Below are 16,830 nucleotides of genomic sequence, written 5' to 3' on the forward strand. Positions count from 1 at the left end.
GCAGAATCTTCAGGAATATGAATAAATATAAATGTAGAAGCTGAACTTTAGACATTCAGATTTGAAAATTTTGGCGAGTCACTACTCTTCACTTTCAAAATTCCTCTTGATCTTCTTATCATTTGAAAACACTGTCACATACAAAAAATGACATGACAAGTACGTTACTGAAGTTGTAAGATCAAGCACGCAAAAGTCTCGAGGCTACGAAATGTTAGAGTTAGACTTGTCTATTTAGCTTTAATTCAGCTCCCTTGTGCATCTAAATTATGATATGGTCTAATTACCTGACTTCACATTTTTCCATAGTATTTCCTTAATGAGTGCTTGTCTTTGCCATCTTAATAATCTTCCGTCAACATTGTGTTGTTGTACATAATTTCCTAGTGTTTTTTTAAAAACTCAAAATCAGAATCAAAATAGAAATTCCATCATCTGGCATCATACTGATGTACTTACGCAGATCTTCAGCAGCACTGGAACTTTTGAGTCCACTGAACAGACCTCTGCCATTAGAGATAAGAGAGTAACTAATGGCAGTAGTAGGTGGATATCTTCCACGTGGACCGGCACTAAATGGGAATGGGACATTTGACAGGTATTTGCTGACAGCAAAGGAATGAGATTCAGGAATCTGGAGTGCCATTCCAGGCTCTGGTGGGAAGTGAACACAGACTCTTCTGTCCATTCCCTGCAAGCTCACCCTCTTATTCCCAGTTCTGTCCTTTCTCCTCTGCACTACGCCTTTTCAAGCCTATTTTTCTCACCCAGCTGGTCTCAGTCCCCATTCCTCAGCTTTGTCATCTCAGTCCTACACTCTTTATCCACCCATTTCAAGTCTCAGCCCTCTAAACTTCTTGTCCTAATCTTTCTCCTACCACTCCCAATCTTCACTAGTCCCCTAGCCACTCAGTCCCAGTGTGCTTGCCCAGCCCTGGCCTGGAACATCTGGGAACAGGAATTATAAAGAAAGTCCCACAACCCCACACCTGAAGCATGATCAATGTGGATGGAATTTTGGGAAATCTCACTGCGAAGCTCTAGCAAGTCTTTACTAAGTGTGTGTAAACTATTTTTTCCCCCCAAAGGAACATCCTGAACACAGTGTCTACCTCTCTGCCAAATTTCTAGTCTCTGATCCAAAGAACAGAGTTATCGGAACTTCTGAAAGACACAATTGCCCAAACTTCTTAACATGAGAAAACACTATGTTTTCCCCGAGCTTCATTCTTGGAAATGCCTGAAGCAATTTGTCAGAAATCTTCCCAAAAAGTTCAGCTGGAGGCAGACACCTTACACAGATTAAAATCTGACAAAGTTGTAAGTAATGAAAACTGGATTTTGTAACAGGAAGTATCATGCAACCTTACTAATAGCTTGTGCTAGTAGACCAAACTATAGTATATTTCCATCTGGAGAACTGCATCACAATTCTCCTTCAACACAGCATAAATGGTCTGGGTATTATTAATTTCCATTTTATACTGTCTATCATCTTCAAGGCACTTTGGGATCCTCACAAACTTCTCAAAACACCAGAAGAGCTGCACTACCTGCTGAAATGGAGCCATATTTAGGACAGGACATGGCAGAAGTTTAACAGCACACAACATCAGTGTACAGCAGTAAAAAGGAGGAATACAGGATTCAAGTCAAACTTCCAGGGGAAATTATGCATATTGAATATCATTATTTAAGCTGGAGTCTCACTAGGACAGATCAGAGGCTAACATCTCTGCTCTTCTACAGAATGTCATGGAATCTTTAACAACCAGAGATATTGGGAAAACACCATTTTTCATATGTACTCTGCAAAACCAATACAAGTGAGAGTCACTGAATGGAAACAGAGGGCTCATAGGCCTCCATCCATCCTCACTCCCCTTTTCTTATTCCTTCTAATTAAAAACCAAAAAAGCACAAAATTCAAAGCAGAGATACAAAGCATCTGGATGTGCATCTGTTCAACAAAAATAGTCTAGTATACTTCCTAACAAGTAGCATTGCATTATAAATGAGGGCGCTGCAGGCGAAACTGAAAGAAACAACTGACAGCCAGAATGGGTTTAAGATTTCACGGTGTTACAAAGTAAAATATTTCCTTAGCATTAACTGTACAGAGCATTCGAAGATGGGCAGCATATCATCTGTGGCAGAGACTGGCCCACCCGTTAGCGAAGGTTTGATTGCTCAATAATTCCAGATGATTCGGAACTACACACTCCAAAGGCTGCTCCTGTCTTTTGTTCACACATTGTACAGCCTAAGGCTGCTAGGGCTATGTCTACACTGCATACATGTAACACTTAAACGCTCCATTTCCTCTTTGTCAGAGATTCATCTCTTAGCCTAAGGAGGTCGAGAGAAATAAAATGGTTTAGTCAAGACCCCATTAAATTACATTGACCATTTAGATATAGTGGAATCAATGAAAGTTTTAAAAATCCCATTTCTCAGGTATTGTAGGTATTCCCTATACAATAGAGGTCTTCCAAGGATGATAAAAAATAAAATTTATCTGCACGAAAAAAAAATGGAAAAAAGCTAATGTTTAAATAACCTAAAAAGAGACATTGTCCTCCTCCCGCCCCTTTATTTATCACGGTTAAAATATTTAGAAGTATATATTTTGTGGACTGAATGTTCAGACTGCCCCATGCCTAGCCTGTTATGACAATATAGCAGGTGACTGGCATGCTAAAAAGCTGCTGCAGCAAAATTGATGAAATTATGCATGTTGGTTCTGGTCTGTACATTTATTTCAAAGCAAAGGAACCTGTTTGACAGAAACATTATAAATAATTACAATCATAAAACTGTCAAGGTTTAAATTCAAGGTCTCAGGGAAAAACATCTGCCCATGAGACTTTTGTCCTTTTGTATTTGTTCAAATGGATTTTTCCCCTCCTCCTCTATGAGCTTTTGTTTTCCCTTGCAATAAAGAACGAGCAGCATGGCTCTGGCTTCTTAACTTATCATCCATGATGTCAGCACGTTGTTGGGAATGGTGTTTGGCAGTTAACATGAATTCAGTTTTCTAGCTTGCTCAATAGCACTAAGAGGGTAATGTGTAATTAACAGCCACTGTTTAATTTCCCAAATGTACTCTGATTTAGAAATCAGAAAAATATTCCCCTTCAGAGTTCACAATTTTAAGGTAGGTGACATTCTGGGAATAAGGGGTATTTCAAAATGTTCCTTTGAAAATATTTTGCAATCACACAAAGAGGTGATTCTGTTGGGAGAATATCCTGCCCCTTCCCTAATGGCTTAAAGGGAGTTATCTGATAGTTGTCCCAGAGCAGCAATCAAAATGGGCTAAGCAGATAGGCTGCAGTGGATAGACACAAGCCCTCTCAGAGGTCGAGAGAAACCTGGGCCACTCCCAGGTTTTGAAGCCCTTATCTATAATAAAAACCAAAAAATAATGACACATGAAAAAAAAAATTAGGCACCAAAAAGTGTGAGACATAATTTGAATTTTTTTTTATTTAACAAAGGCTTTTGTAGCCTTTTCCTATGTAAATGCAGTAATTATAGACGAAAAAGCTAACTTTGAAGCACACTTTGAGATTAAGGCCAAGATCAAATGGCCTCAACTCTGATTGGCCATGGGTAGAAATGGATTCAGTTTAAGAAACTGTAGGGAATCTTACTGGACTATCAAAAAAGAGATGTTAAACTGCAATTTGGAAAGCACCTGGTCTCATAAAAATTTTCTGTTTTTTATAAATCAAGTTTTTTGGTGGAAAGGAGTCACAAACAAACTCTTAATTCGTATTTGTATCAAAATAAATTTGAATTAATGATACTATTATGTGGGATTTTGTTCCAATGTGCACAATCCTATTAATGATATCCACAAAAATTTATCACAGATGAAGTTTCAGGAGCAGATTCTCCCATCTTGCACTTTACACAGTTGCTCTAAGCAGTGCAAAGTGTATGCAAAATGTGTTTAAAATGGCACTGAATCTAATTTCTGCTCTCACTTACACCTATGATAACACTTGAAACCAACCTTGAAATGGGTATAAATGATGTCAAACGGCACAAGCAGTGCAGAATCAAGTTCCCAAGTCCTTCTAATTTAAAGATATGATGATTTTGTGGCATGAGGTTGGGTCTAGGAGCAAGAAAATGCTGAGTTCTAATCCTAGCTCCGTCACTGACTTACTGTGTGTCTTTGGCCAAGTCATTTACTGTAACCTTTCAGTTGCATTTTCCCAGTGGGTAACATGAGAATATAATTTTAAATTTCATCTAGCCTAATAGCCACGGTCATCACTTAACCTTCACCTAGTATTGTTTAAATCACTTTTAAGGGTAAGCCCGGGTAGTTTAAAGCGCTACAAAATTCTATTCTCTAGGAAAAGAATAACAGCTTTTATCTGTACACTTCTTCAGTGTAGACATCTACTGTCACAAAATAATCTGCACTGAAAGGCAATGGTAACAATTAGATGTAATTTCGATGTGTGACATATGCATTCTGTGGCATACCAAATACACATGAAGTTGTTGCTAAATCAGTAACATTACCAAAGAGAATTTATGGGATTTTATTATTTGTAATACTCTCATTGAGCACCACAGATTTGAATGGTACTATGCTGGAAGAATGGAGACAAAAGCCTAGTACTGAATAAGTTCTATATAAATATAGCTTCATTTACTTTATCTGAACAACTGCTGTTTTGTACTGATCAGAGATCCTACTCCCTACTCACAGTACATTACAATTTTGGTTAGCTAAGACATGACACAGTATGGGCAAACACATCATTGCACAAGGAAGCTAGATAAGGGAGGTTTATGCAAAATAAGATTAGAATACCAGAACAGAATACTAGAACTGGAAGGGACCTCAAGAGGTCATCAAATCCCGACCTCATGGCAGGACCAAGCAACATCTATATCATCACTGTTAGATATACTGTATAGCCAATGATGGAGATTCTACAACTCCCCTAAGCAATTTATTCCGGTTATTAACCACCATGATAGGAAACTTTTCCTAATGTCCAACCCATACCTCCCTTGCTGCAATTTAAGCCCATTGTATCTTGTCCTGTTTTCAGAGGTTGAAAAGAATATTTTTTCTCCCTCCCTCTTTAACACCCTTTTAGATATTTTAAAGTTGCTATTCCGTCACCTCTCAGGCTTCTCTTTTCCAAGCTAAACAAATGCAATTCTTTTAATCTTCTCTCATAGATCATACTTTCTAGACCTTTTATCATTTTAGTTGCTCTTCTCTGGGCCCTTTCCAATTTCTTCACATCTTTGCCAAAATGTGGGGCCCAGAACTGGACGCAGTACTCCAGTGGAGGCCTAATGAGTGCAGGGTAGAGCGGAAGAATTGTTTCGCCTGTGAATGCATCCCAGAATCATGTTTGCCTTTTTTTTTTTTTGGCACAACTGTGTCACACTCTTGACTCACACTCAGATTGTGGTCCACTATGACCCCTAGATCCCCTTCTGTAGCACTTCTTCCTAAGGGGTCCCCATTTTGTATGTGTGAAACTGACTGTTCTGCCCTTAGTGCAGTACTTTGCGTTTATTCTTATTGCACTTCATCCTTCTTGCCTCAGACCATTTCTCCAGTTTGTCCAGGTGTTTTCAATTGTGACCCTATCCTCCAAAGCACTTGCAACCCCTTCCAAACTGGTATCTTCTGAAAGCTTGGTAAGTGTATTGTCGATGCCATTATCTAAATCATTTATGAAACTACTGATCAGAACTGCCTCCCAAACTGACCCCCAATACAGCCCCACTCGTTATTCCCTTCCAGCTAGACTGTGAACCATTATATGGATGTTTGTCTGCTATGAAATGCATTGAGATATTTTAAAATTGATTTTGGTTGTATTAGAGTGGCATGAAACTTTGGTAATTGTTTCATCTTTCCTAGAGGCTAATGTGACAGAAATTAAAATGGTTTGCAGAAACCACAAAGTTTTTTTTTTTTCAGATACCAAGACAAAAATTTTAAAAGCATTAACCTAATGGATGATTGCTTAAAGTAAGTTACCTCCACTGGAGTGTGCCATTTTTAGGGCTTCCAGAGAAATAGCAGGTGTTATTTCTAGTTGGCAGATAATCACTTTGGCCTTGCAAATGGCATCAGCAGCCCTCTTCAGGTCTTCAGAATCCAAAAGCAAATTAGCTCCTGCCACTATGACAATAACATTCTGTCCTAGAGAGAAGATTCTGCACTTTAAAATTACACACTTCACCACAATAAATTAAAGTAAATAAAACAACTCTGGCCTTATGCAGTGCCTTTCACATAAGGATTTCATAGCACTTTACCAAAAATACCCAAACAAAACAACTTGGAAGATTGCATGTTGGTGCACTTAGTTGTCCCAAGATTTCAGTGAAAACCCATGAAGACCTGTGTGTAAAAGATGTTACTCTGTACTCCAAACACAAGGGCTTATATGCATATTTTGAGGATTTACCAGGGTACAGATTTTTTTCCAAGTTTGATTTTCATGTTCTGTTTGGGCTAAAAGAACCACTACATGGTACCAGTTTGGCAATATGTGGTCTTGAACATCTCCTGTGCCTTCCTGTGATGTTATCTTCGCAGAAATAATCACATTGATCTAGTGAGTCACGATGTCCAAAAGGCATTCAGAATTTTAACTGCCCCTTCAGCTTAGGATCACTGATTATTGGCTCAGATCTGTGAAAATTAGAGCACCTCGTGAATTTCAAGAGGAGAGGCAGACCTGCTCTAATTATCAGGAATGCTCCATATTGTCAGAGTTCTCAAGCACTGTGAGAACCTGCAACAGGCCCTAGCACCAATGGCACCACTTTTAAAACAGATAATTAATATCTGACCTATAAGAACTCTTTTCAGAGTATTGGGAGCAAGTAAAGATGGACAGCCAATCTATATGAGGGCTGGCAGATGAAATGCTCGTCCAGTGGTAATCTGCTGTAAAGCACAACTAGGGCAACAGTTCAGACCTTTTGTGGTGTCCTTTTTATTTTGGTTTTTGTTTAGTATATATGACTGGATAAGGAGGTTCATTAACTCAGGCTCTTGCTACTGGGGTTTAAAAGAAAAAGCCCTAAGCATACTGCCTTTATTTGACTGCAAATCTGTTTTTAGGGTTGTGGTTTTTTTGGTTTTTTTTTCCTGTTAAGATACTGAGAGACGTTTAGGCATGGGTGCCTGCTAATTAAGTGTATTATTCATCCCTAAGTATTAAATTAAATGAACCAGTTGCTTCTTGATCTACTGCTCCTATCACCCGCCTCCAATGAAGACTCCTTTAGGGGCTGCAAATCACCGAAGGCCACTGATTCTGTAATTGACTGAGTTACTCAGTATATAAATGGTGAGGTTTCTTGTTTTTTGGTTTTTTTTTTTTAGTTCCTTTTATTGAGTGAGTTTCTGGGATAATACACCATTAAGCTCAGAGCAAAGGACAATCATCATGGCTGTCTCACCTAGTGCTTCAACAGTTTTCATACAAAATTTTTGTCTGTTATCCTTCAAAGGAGATGACAGGGTTGTTGAAAATCCAGCAGGTCGCTCACTACTGTTTCAAGGTTAGATCATGCTCCTTTTTACTCTGCCCAGCAAGGGACCAAGAGGGGAAACATGACTCCGCCAACCCGAACGTTGGGTCCAGTGTGGAACGTAGCCAACATTCTTTGACATTCAGGCAGGGAGAAGAATGAGAGGGTCTCCGAGAGGACAAGGCCATAGCTCTGCCCTCTGTCCCCCACGCACTGGCTAAAGTAGCTGACCAGGTGTGAAAGGGTTGTAAGCTGCAAGCTCTGAAGAGCTCCAGTTACGTACTTCCCAAATCAGAAAAAGTAGAGGATGTAGCAATCATGGAGTAAAATCAGGGAAGCAATTGTCACTCTGGTATACATATCTCATAGAACTGGAAGGGACCTCAAGAGGTCATCAAGTCCACTCTGGCGAGTTTAATTCGCCAATCTAAAAGGAAAGAAGACCACTCTACTTTTGAATGTGAATATCCAATCTGGGAATTAATATGCTTTAAGTAACGCACTTCAAATTTGCACCTTCAGTTATTCAGGTTAATCTTTCTGACTTGCCCTAGTCCCAGTTTCCTCCACAGGCCTGCTCCCAGGAGGAAGTTATCCCATGCTTACCCTTGTTCATGGCCAAATCAAGGTTCAATCTAGATGTTAGTAAATTTTGTTTTCCAAAGAGCTCCCAGACTAGCAAGTACAAGAGATGGGAATTATTTGAAAAGAAAAAAAAAAAAAATCAGGTGAGATTCAATTTGCCACTGGGAAAGGTGATATAAACATGGTCAATTCCCTCTTTTCTAACCTGTCCTAAGATATGAAAGCAAAGGTACATGCTAAACTAAAGGACAATTAATATGTAGGTCAAATGCCACTTTTGGACCCTGAGCACTCCAGAAGGAACTCTGAGTCAAATACTATAACCTGAGAACCAAAATATTTATAACTATGCAGACTAAAATATATGGGGAATCATAGTTCATAATTCATGGCATAAATTGATCATGCGCTGGGGTGAGGAAGAAATCCCATTTTCCCCACTGTAAGTCTGATAAGTCTGGGAAAAAGTTTTCTCTATTAGAAAAATACAACAAAACCCTTTGTCTGATGCATCATGTAACAGCCAGTGCCAGATCAGATGAATCAGTGGGCTAGCCTATTTATGACTATTTGTATTTAGATAAGATACCGGTCAGATTCCCTCATCCTTACCCACAGTGACTGGCACTGCATTCCATGAGTAGTCCATAGACTGGGTAAGCGTGGAAGTGCTAGGATGATAGAATTTGGCCATAAATCAGGGGAAACCCACATCTAGCAAGGGCCAGAGAAAAGCTTCTTTTATGGCTTACAAAGGGAGAACCTCTGCTTAGTAGGGGACCACTCAGAATGTGAAATACGTACCTTCACCATTAACAATTATTGAAGCAGCTCCAGTAGCAGCATCCTCAGTCTGACCTACAAATTCTGAAAAAAGGGAAAGTTATGGTATGTATTATTTCAACAATAGCATGTGATGCAGTTTAATTGCAATAAGTCAGAAATAACTGTGGGATGGCAAAAGGCCCAATTCAAGGAAACCACTGCAATTTTTTGATATAGGCTGAACAATGTATTTTGCCGTAGCTCCATTCTCAGAAACAACTGAACCATTCTGGGCTGAAATTTCCCCCCAAAAGAGTCAAGCTGGATTGTTCACTTCTCACACATCATTGAAGTGCTAAAGGCCAGTATAAATAATTGTGCAACCTCCTTGTATGTCCCGTTATGCCCTCAGTGACACTTGTGCACCCTCACTGCTTTCACCTGGGACATAATCATTCTTTTGGGGCCTGACTGAACATCCACTGATATCCATGGAAAGACTCATTGACTGCAAGATGCTTTTCATCAGGCCATCGGTGGTAGAAGAGAAGCTGAGCAGTGCAGGTCTCTTCCTCTCTCTTAGCCAGGCTGGTTTTGCATGACTAACAAGAGTAAAGGCAACAAAACTTTGCTTTTTGTCACTGCAGTGAAGAGATACATTTTGGGACACACACCCCTATGCCAAGTCAGAAGGTGCCATTTAGATAAATTCACACTACAGAATAGAACCAAGCCACACTTTAAGGAGGGACTAGTGTCTTTGTAGTGACTTTTATGAGACCAGAACTTTTTCTGTCTTTGAAGTCAGTCCCTCTCCTGATAATGACTTAGATCCTTCTATTTACTGCTATAAATTGACATTGAACATTTAGGTTGAAAATTAAGGGCAACATTTTCAAGGGTGGCCACTAATTTTGGTGACAAGTATCAGAGAGGTAACTGTGTTAGTCTGTATCTTCGAGAACAACAAGAAATCCTGTAGCACCTTATAGACTAACAGGTATTTTGGAGCGTAAGCTTTCGTGATCTGATGAAGCGGGTCTTTGCCCATGAACGCTTACGCTCCAAAATATCTGTTAGTCTATAAGGTGCTACACGACTTCTTGTTGTTCACTAATTTTGGATACTTCAGAACCTGGGTGCTCAAGCTGAATCTCATTTTTCAGTCATACTAAGCATGTACAATGTCTATGCACTTCAAGTGGAATTCAGTGCTCTCTAGGTACCTTAAATTCAAATCAAAATTAGAGGCCATCCTTGAAAATGTTAGCCCAAGGATTTAACATAGGACGATTTCAACATAGGCCTATTTGACCCAAGTAATGGAAGACACCCTGCACAGTACCATTCTGAATCAGACAACCTGATCAATCCATCCTGCCCCCTTCCTCCATTGCTAGTTTGAAATGTGATCTACAACATTAATAACTTAAAGTTTTAGGAACTGAAATTTTACCTGTAGAAATCCCGTTTTTCTTGAAATTTTCAATATAATCATTACCAAATGAGTCCTTCCCAACCTACAAAGAAGTTTTGAACATTAAATCTTTCATAGTCCACAAACTGGAGTAATGCAAACATCAAACACTAGGCTTTATTTTACAACGTTTTTATCTCAGTAACTTGATGAAATAGCATTTTACCATTCTAAAATAATAAGCCCATCAGCGATACAAACAAAATTACACGTATTTCAGACTCACTTTGAATCATTGTCATTATAATTCACTCATCTTTCTAATCTAAGTTGAGTACTCAGTGACAAAAATCTATATTAAGAAGGAGTTATGGCTGCTTGGTGGCATGGCAGACTGCTGAGTGAGCAAAACTCAAACTTCTGACAACTAGGAAATCCACAGTTAAGGTTGCTCATGAAACCTTACCTCTCCCCACTTTCAGAAACGCCTCAATTAGTTCGATTAACACATCCACATTTATTGCTATGCCCAACTTTGCTGAAATATACAAATACTTCACAACCCATTCTTTTTCACCCACATCATTTCATCTAACAACAAAGACAGTTTTTGCCCCACAGAACTCACAATATAAGTTAATTAGTGTGTGCAGGGTTTATGTATGTGTTGGGGTCCATCGGCAGAGTTGTTGCATGGAGGGGATTAAAATGCACTGACAGATTCATGGTGTGAGACGGTTGGAGTCCACTGACAGAGTTGGGGTAGCAAGGGGATTAGGGTACACTGGCAGAGCTACGGGTATAGGAAGGTTAGGGTTGCACTGACATAGCTGGAGGGGTAAAGGGTTTGGGGTGTACTGACAGATTAATGGATTATAGGAAGGGAGCTATAAATTATACAACAAATGGAAAAAATGGGAAAATTGATAGAGGTTGAACATCTCTAATCCACAACTCTCTTGTCCAGCATCATCACTAATCCAGCATGATTTTAGTTAGTCGGATGACCACTTATCATGTGTGTGGCCAAGTTTCTTGTGGTCCCATAAAGTTTTTTTTACAGCCACCAGAAAAAGGTGGTTAAAAACACAAACACACACACACACAGTGTAGACAATCCCTTTGACAGTGCAAGACCATAATTAAATAACCACAAGTCTGAAAGCAACCACTACCTGCATCCCAATGAGGAACATGCATTTTCAAAGCAATCCTTGTAACCATATGGATTTGAAAGCATTGACAGGATTTGAGCTTCAAAACTTATAAAATGTCAGCAATGGAAACATTCCAGCCAGTTTTCCTATATTAGTACATGCATACTTTTAAAAAATGTACATCTTCTCACATATTATTCTCAGTTTGGGCCCCCAAAGATTCAGTGAATGTCATGCATGCGCTACTCTGGGTAAAACTCTTCAAAGTGAGACCATATTTACCAGCACCAACACAACATAGAATCATAGAATGCTAGGACTGGAAGGGACCTTGAGAGTTCATGGTGTCCAGCCCCCTGCCCTCATGGCAGGACCAAGTACTGTCTAGACCATCCCTCATAGACACTTACCTAACCTGTTCTTAAATATCTCCAGAGACGGAAATTCCATAACCTCCTTAGGCAATTTATTCCAGTGTTTGACCACCCTGACAGTTAGGAACTTTTCCCCAATGTCCAACCTAGACCTTCCTTGCTGCAGTTCAAGCCCATTGCTTCTTGTTCTATCCTCAGAGGCCAAGAAGAACAAGTTTTCTCTCTCGTCCTTATGACACCCTTTTAGATACCTGAAAAGCACTATCATGTCCCCCCTTAATCTTCTTTTTTCCAAACTAAACAAGCCCAATTCTTTCAGCCTTTCTTCATAAGTCACGTTGTCTAGACCTTTGATCATTCTTGTTGCTCTTTTCTGGACCCTTTCCAATTTCTCCACATCCTTCTTGAAATGTGGTGCCCAGAACTGGACACAATATGCCAACTGGGACCTAACCAGCACAGAGTAGAGCAGAAGAATGACTTCTCGTGTCTTGTTCACAACACACCTGTTAATGCATCTCTAGTTCTGTGCAACAAAAACCTAACCCAGGCCAATCAACCATTTCAAAACTTTTTTTAAATAACTATTTTGGGGGGAATTACATGTCCAGAACCCCAAATTTGGATCACTAATTGTACTCTGCACTCTCCTGAGGCAGACCACATTTCAAAGGAATCTAACTAAGAATGTTGATTTTTTGGAGCAATTAGAGGGTGAATTTTAAACAGAAGATGTGACGCAACCTTAACTCTTGGAAACTGCCCTTCATTATAATTCTATCCTGCACCTTTTGCCATCACTCAGTTTCCAGCTGAAATATTAATAGTAAGTCATTGTCCTCTTTAACTGCAATCCACATTATAAGTTTTAAAGTACCTTTCTAGCACTAAGCCTCCCCAACCACAAAGGGAAGCCATTTGTCTGGTATCAAACCAGATGGTCCTCTTTTGAGAGGGTTGCCCTCACTGGTACTGGGGCAAAACAGGCATGGTTTTGTTCAGTGTCAGATATGGGACAACCTCCATCCTGTCTGGCTCTTAAAATCCCCCCTCCCACCCTATGGCACGACCTTGCAAACGCCACGAGTACAAGGTAATGATGGTAGAGGTGGACAGCATGTTCTTAAGGATGGCATCCCTACCCAATGTGAAATGACCTCACATGCCCCCTCAAGTCAGAGGCAGGATCACAGCTGCAAGGTTGGGCCCATGCCATTGAAGGAAGTACTGGAATGCCTAGTATTCTTGGAATGTATATATATCCACCTAGGTGTTACACATTTTATGTGTGTTTACAGTCTAAAGTCTAGAAAATGACTCTGTAAGCATATTGTCATAGGATTCTATATTTATTATCCCTCTGGTACTTCCAGAACAAATGCACCCAGTTTGCAAATCAAAACGTGATTTTTATTTTAACTGACAATACTGAAAGTTTTAAATAGGGTTTGACAGTCAGGCTGTACTCTTTTTTGTCTCTGACATCACCTTAGAGAGAGTCTGCAGTCAGAAATAAGTTTATCATTTTGAGTAGGACTACAGGGCTCACTGGAATAAGGACTTTTTCAGTACCTTAAAGCAAATGTGACTCAAAGACACACAGGCTACAAAAGGAGAAAGAAAAATGTTACTGTAGCAGACCTACAATCATACTTCACATATTTATAAAGCCAATGTAACTTTTAATTCTTCCAATTGAGAAGAAGTATTCAGCAGGGTCAGTTTCTACATGCCAGCTTTATTGTGTTCCTTGTACTTCTACCTTCTGAGAGAGCAAACTGTGGTCTCACATCCCACACCAGATCCTGGGCAACACTAATGTTGCAATGCAGCAATAAATGTTACTGCACGAGGTGAGGAATCATCCTTCAAATACATTAAATAAAAATCCTTTCTTCTCATCCTAATTGCTGTCTAGTGGCCAATGAATTGGACAAAGAATTAGGAGATAACTCCATTGTCATAACCAATGGTCTCTTTTCCACAACACATGTGCTAGTATTCAAAGCTACATCTGAGCGAGTGGTTGTCTTGCTGCCTACTGTAAAGTACCTCTGTAGCTCTGTAAGATACCTTGAACACAAGAAGCACTATATATAACCAAAGTCTAAACACATTTAAATCATAAGATGATTCTTTTAGTTTGTTCATCCCATTGTACAGCTGTATTTCAAAGTTCATTTCTATTTACATCTGTACGTGATTTGTCTAAAAATGTCACTAGGGACAGTCAATGTCTGTAAATAGCAACTTGTAAGGCAGAAAATAGGTTGAGGATCAGTCCAGGTCAGATGAAATTAAGGCTAATAAGTAGGATAAGTACTTGCTCTGGTTTGTTTGGGTACATACCCTTCATTTTCAAGGAGGTTTGCCATTTGGAGTATTTCTGGATCACTGACAATTCCTGGATAAAATTGGTAGTCAGCAGCATTTTCTTCTGTCTGCTTTTGATTAGATGATTGCAGCCATCTCAGACAAGGACATCAAAGTCATCCACATGTTTGTGACCTAACAATTGTATTATTACAATATGCTTTACCTGAGGATAAATAACTATGAAGGCTTCAATGAAGCTTCAACTAGTGCACAAGGCAATGGCTACACACAGCCATAGAGGCATTTCACAGCTGTTCTCCAAAGGTGGGACTGACTCTGTATTCCCTTCAACTTGTCAGTTTCATTCTATTAAGCCTAGAAAGTTTGGGTGCTTGATACCTTAGTGATATCTCTTGCTACTCAACTGTCACAAAAATTTAGATTAGGTGGAGCACTTTTGCTCACAGCTCCTTAGATTTGTACATATTGGTTACATCTACACTAGCCAAAAACTTAGAAATGGCTATACAAATGGCCATTTCCAAGTTTACTAATGAAGCGCTGAAATACATATTCAGCGCCTCATTAGCATGCAGGCGGCTGCGGCACTTCGAAATTGACGCGGCTTGCCACCACACAGCTCATCCAGACTGGGCTCCTTTTCGAAAGGACCCTGCCTACTTCAAAGTCCCCTGATTCCCATCTGCTCATAGAAATAAGGGGACTTTGAAGTAGCCGGGGTCCCTTCGAAAAGGAGCCCCGTCTGGATGAGCCGCGTGGTGGCAAGCCGCGTCAATTTCGAAGTGCCACGGCCGCCTGCATGCTAATGAGGCGCTGAAAGAGAAGTTACTCACCGTAGTAACGGTGGTTCTTCGAGATGTGTCCCCGTGGGTGCTCCACCATAGGTGACGGCTTGGCCGGCGCCGCAGATCGGATCTTCCAAGCAGTTTCTGCCGGACCGCGCATGCGCCGGCACGCGCCGCTCCCTGGCGCGCTCCTGGCCATGTGCACGATCCGGTCCCCGCCAGTTCCTCGACCAACCGCCTCGGTTGCCCCTGCAAAACACTAACAGAGATCCGAAGCGGGGAGGATGGGCGGGAAGTGGAGCACCCACGGGGACACATCTCGAAGAACCACCGTTACTACGGTGAGTAACTTCTCTTTCTTCTTCGAGTGTCCCCGTGGGTGCTCCACCATAGGTGACTACCCAGCAGTAACCCAGATAGGTGGTGGGTAATCGGATTATGTGCAGCTGGTCCCCGAGAGGACCGCTGCAGAGAGACGGGTATCCTCTTGGAATACCCTGTGAAGGGCGTAATGTTTGGCGAACGTGTCGTAGGATGACCAGGTCGCCGCTCTGCAAATGTCTTTCAATGCAACGCCCTTGAAAAAGGCTGTTGATGCTGCCACCGCCCTGGTGGAATGAGCCCTGGGAGTGGCCGACAAAGGAGTCTTTCTGAGCTCGTAGCACATTTTTATGCAGGATACAATGTGCTTTGAGATTCTCTGCGATGAGAGACCTTCTCCTTTAGATTTGGGAGCGAGGGAGACCAGGAGTCTATCCGTTTTTCGGAAGGACTTGGTCCTGTCTACGTAGAAGGCTAGCGCCCTCCTCACATCCAGGAGGTGTAGGCGCGCCTCTTCGCTGGAGTTATGAGGCTTTGGATAGAACGAGGGTAGAACAATAGGTTCATTGATGTGAAACTCGGAAGAAACTTTGGGAACAAAGGCTGGATGCAGCCGTATGGTTACCGCCTCCTTGGAAAAGACAGTACAGGGTGGCGTTGCCATGACTGCCGCAAGCTCGCTCACCCAACGGGCTGACATAATTGCAAGAAGAAAGGTCGTCTTTACTGTAAGGAGGCGAAGGGGAACCGTGGCCAAGGGTTCGAACGGTGGTCCCATGAGTGTGGTAAACACCAGGTCCAAGCTCCACGAAGGTGGAATCGGTTTCCGAGGGGGGTATAGGTTTACCAACCCTTTGAGGAACCTGGTAACCATAGGGTGGGCGAACACCGTGTGCCCTCCCTCCTCATGTCTGAACGCCGAGATGGCGGCCAGGTGGACCTTTAACGAGGATAGCGAGAGTCCTGCTCTCTTGAGGTCCAGTAAATACTCTAGAATTGTAGGTATAGGCACCGAAAGGGGGGCCAGCTGCTTGGTAGAACACCAAGCCATGAAGCGAGTCCATTTTTGTTTGTAGGTTTTCCTAGTGGAAGTCCTCCTGCTACTTTCTAGGACTTGCTGTACTTCCACTGTGCATGTGCTCTCTAGGGAGCTGAGCCATGGATTAGCCACGCTTGCAGTCGCAGGCTTTGGGGGTGCGGATGCACTATGGACCCCTGGGCTTGCGTGAGCAGGTCCGGCGCCACCGGAAGAGGCATCGGTGGGCGGTCCGACAGGCGCAGGAGTAGGGGGAACCATGGTTGGCGATCCCATGTTGGGACTATCAGGATCATCCGAGCCTTGTCTCTCCTGGCTTTTTGCAGAACCTTGTGGATCAGCACTGCGGGGGGAAACGCGTAAAGCAGGGGGCCTCCCCACGGGATCGCGAACGCGTCCCCCAGGGACCCCCGGCCCAGCCCTGCTCTGGAGGAGAATCGTGGGCACTGTTTGTTGTGCTGAGTGGCAAACAGATCTATTTGGGGAAACCCCCATGCGTGGAAAATGGGCCGTA

General features: G+C 41.6%; 1 protein-coding gene across 3 annotated transcripts in view; it reads right to left on the reverse strand.

Moving 5' to 3' along the window:
• The window catches only part of RBKS (ribokinase), a 105,767-nt gene that overhangs the window by 41,206 nt on the left and 47,731 nt on the right, over window positions 1-16,830 (reverse strand). For all 3 annotated transcript variants that reach the window (XM_074989812.1, XM_074989813.1, XM_074989815.1), the window contains 3 exons: window positions 10,346-10,409; window positions 8,929-8,991; window positions 6,032-6,196 (listed from right to left, as the gene is read on the reverse strand). In XM_074989812.1, the coding sequence (XP_074845913.1) occupies window positions 6,032-6,196; window positions 8,929-8,991; window positions 10,346-10,409 (292 nt within the window). The remainder of the gene's footprint in view (window positions 1-6,031; window positions 6,197-8,928; window positions 8,992-10,345; window positions 10,410-16,830) is intronic.

Source organism: Carettochelys insculpta, chromosome 3 (assembly GCF_033958435.1).
Source record: "Carettochelys insculpta isolate YL-2023 chromosome 3, ASM3395843v1, whole genome shotgun sequence".
In the NCBI taxonomy this organism is placed as follows: Eukaryota; Metazoa; Chordata; order Testudines; family Carettochelyidae; genus Carettochelys; species Carettochelys insculpta.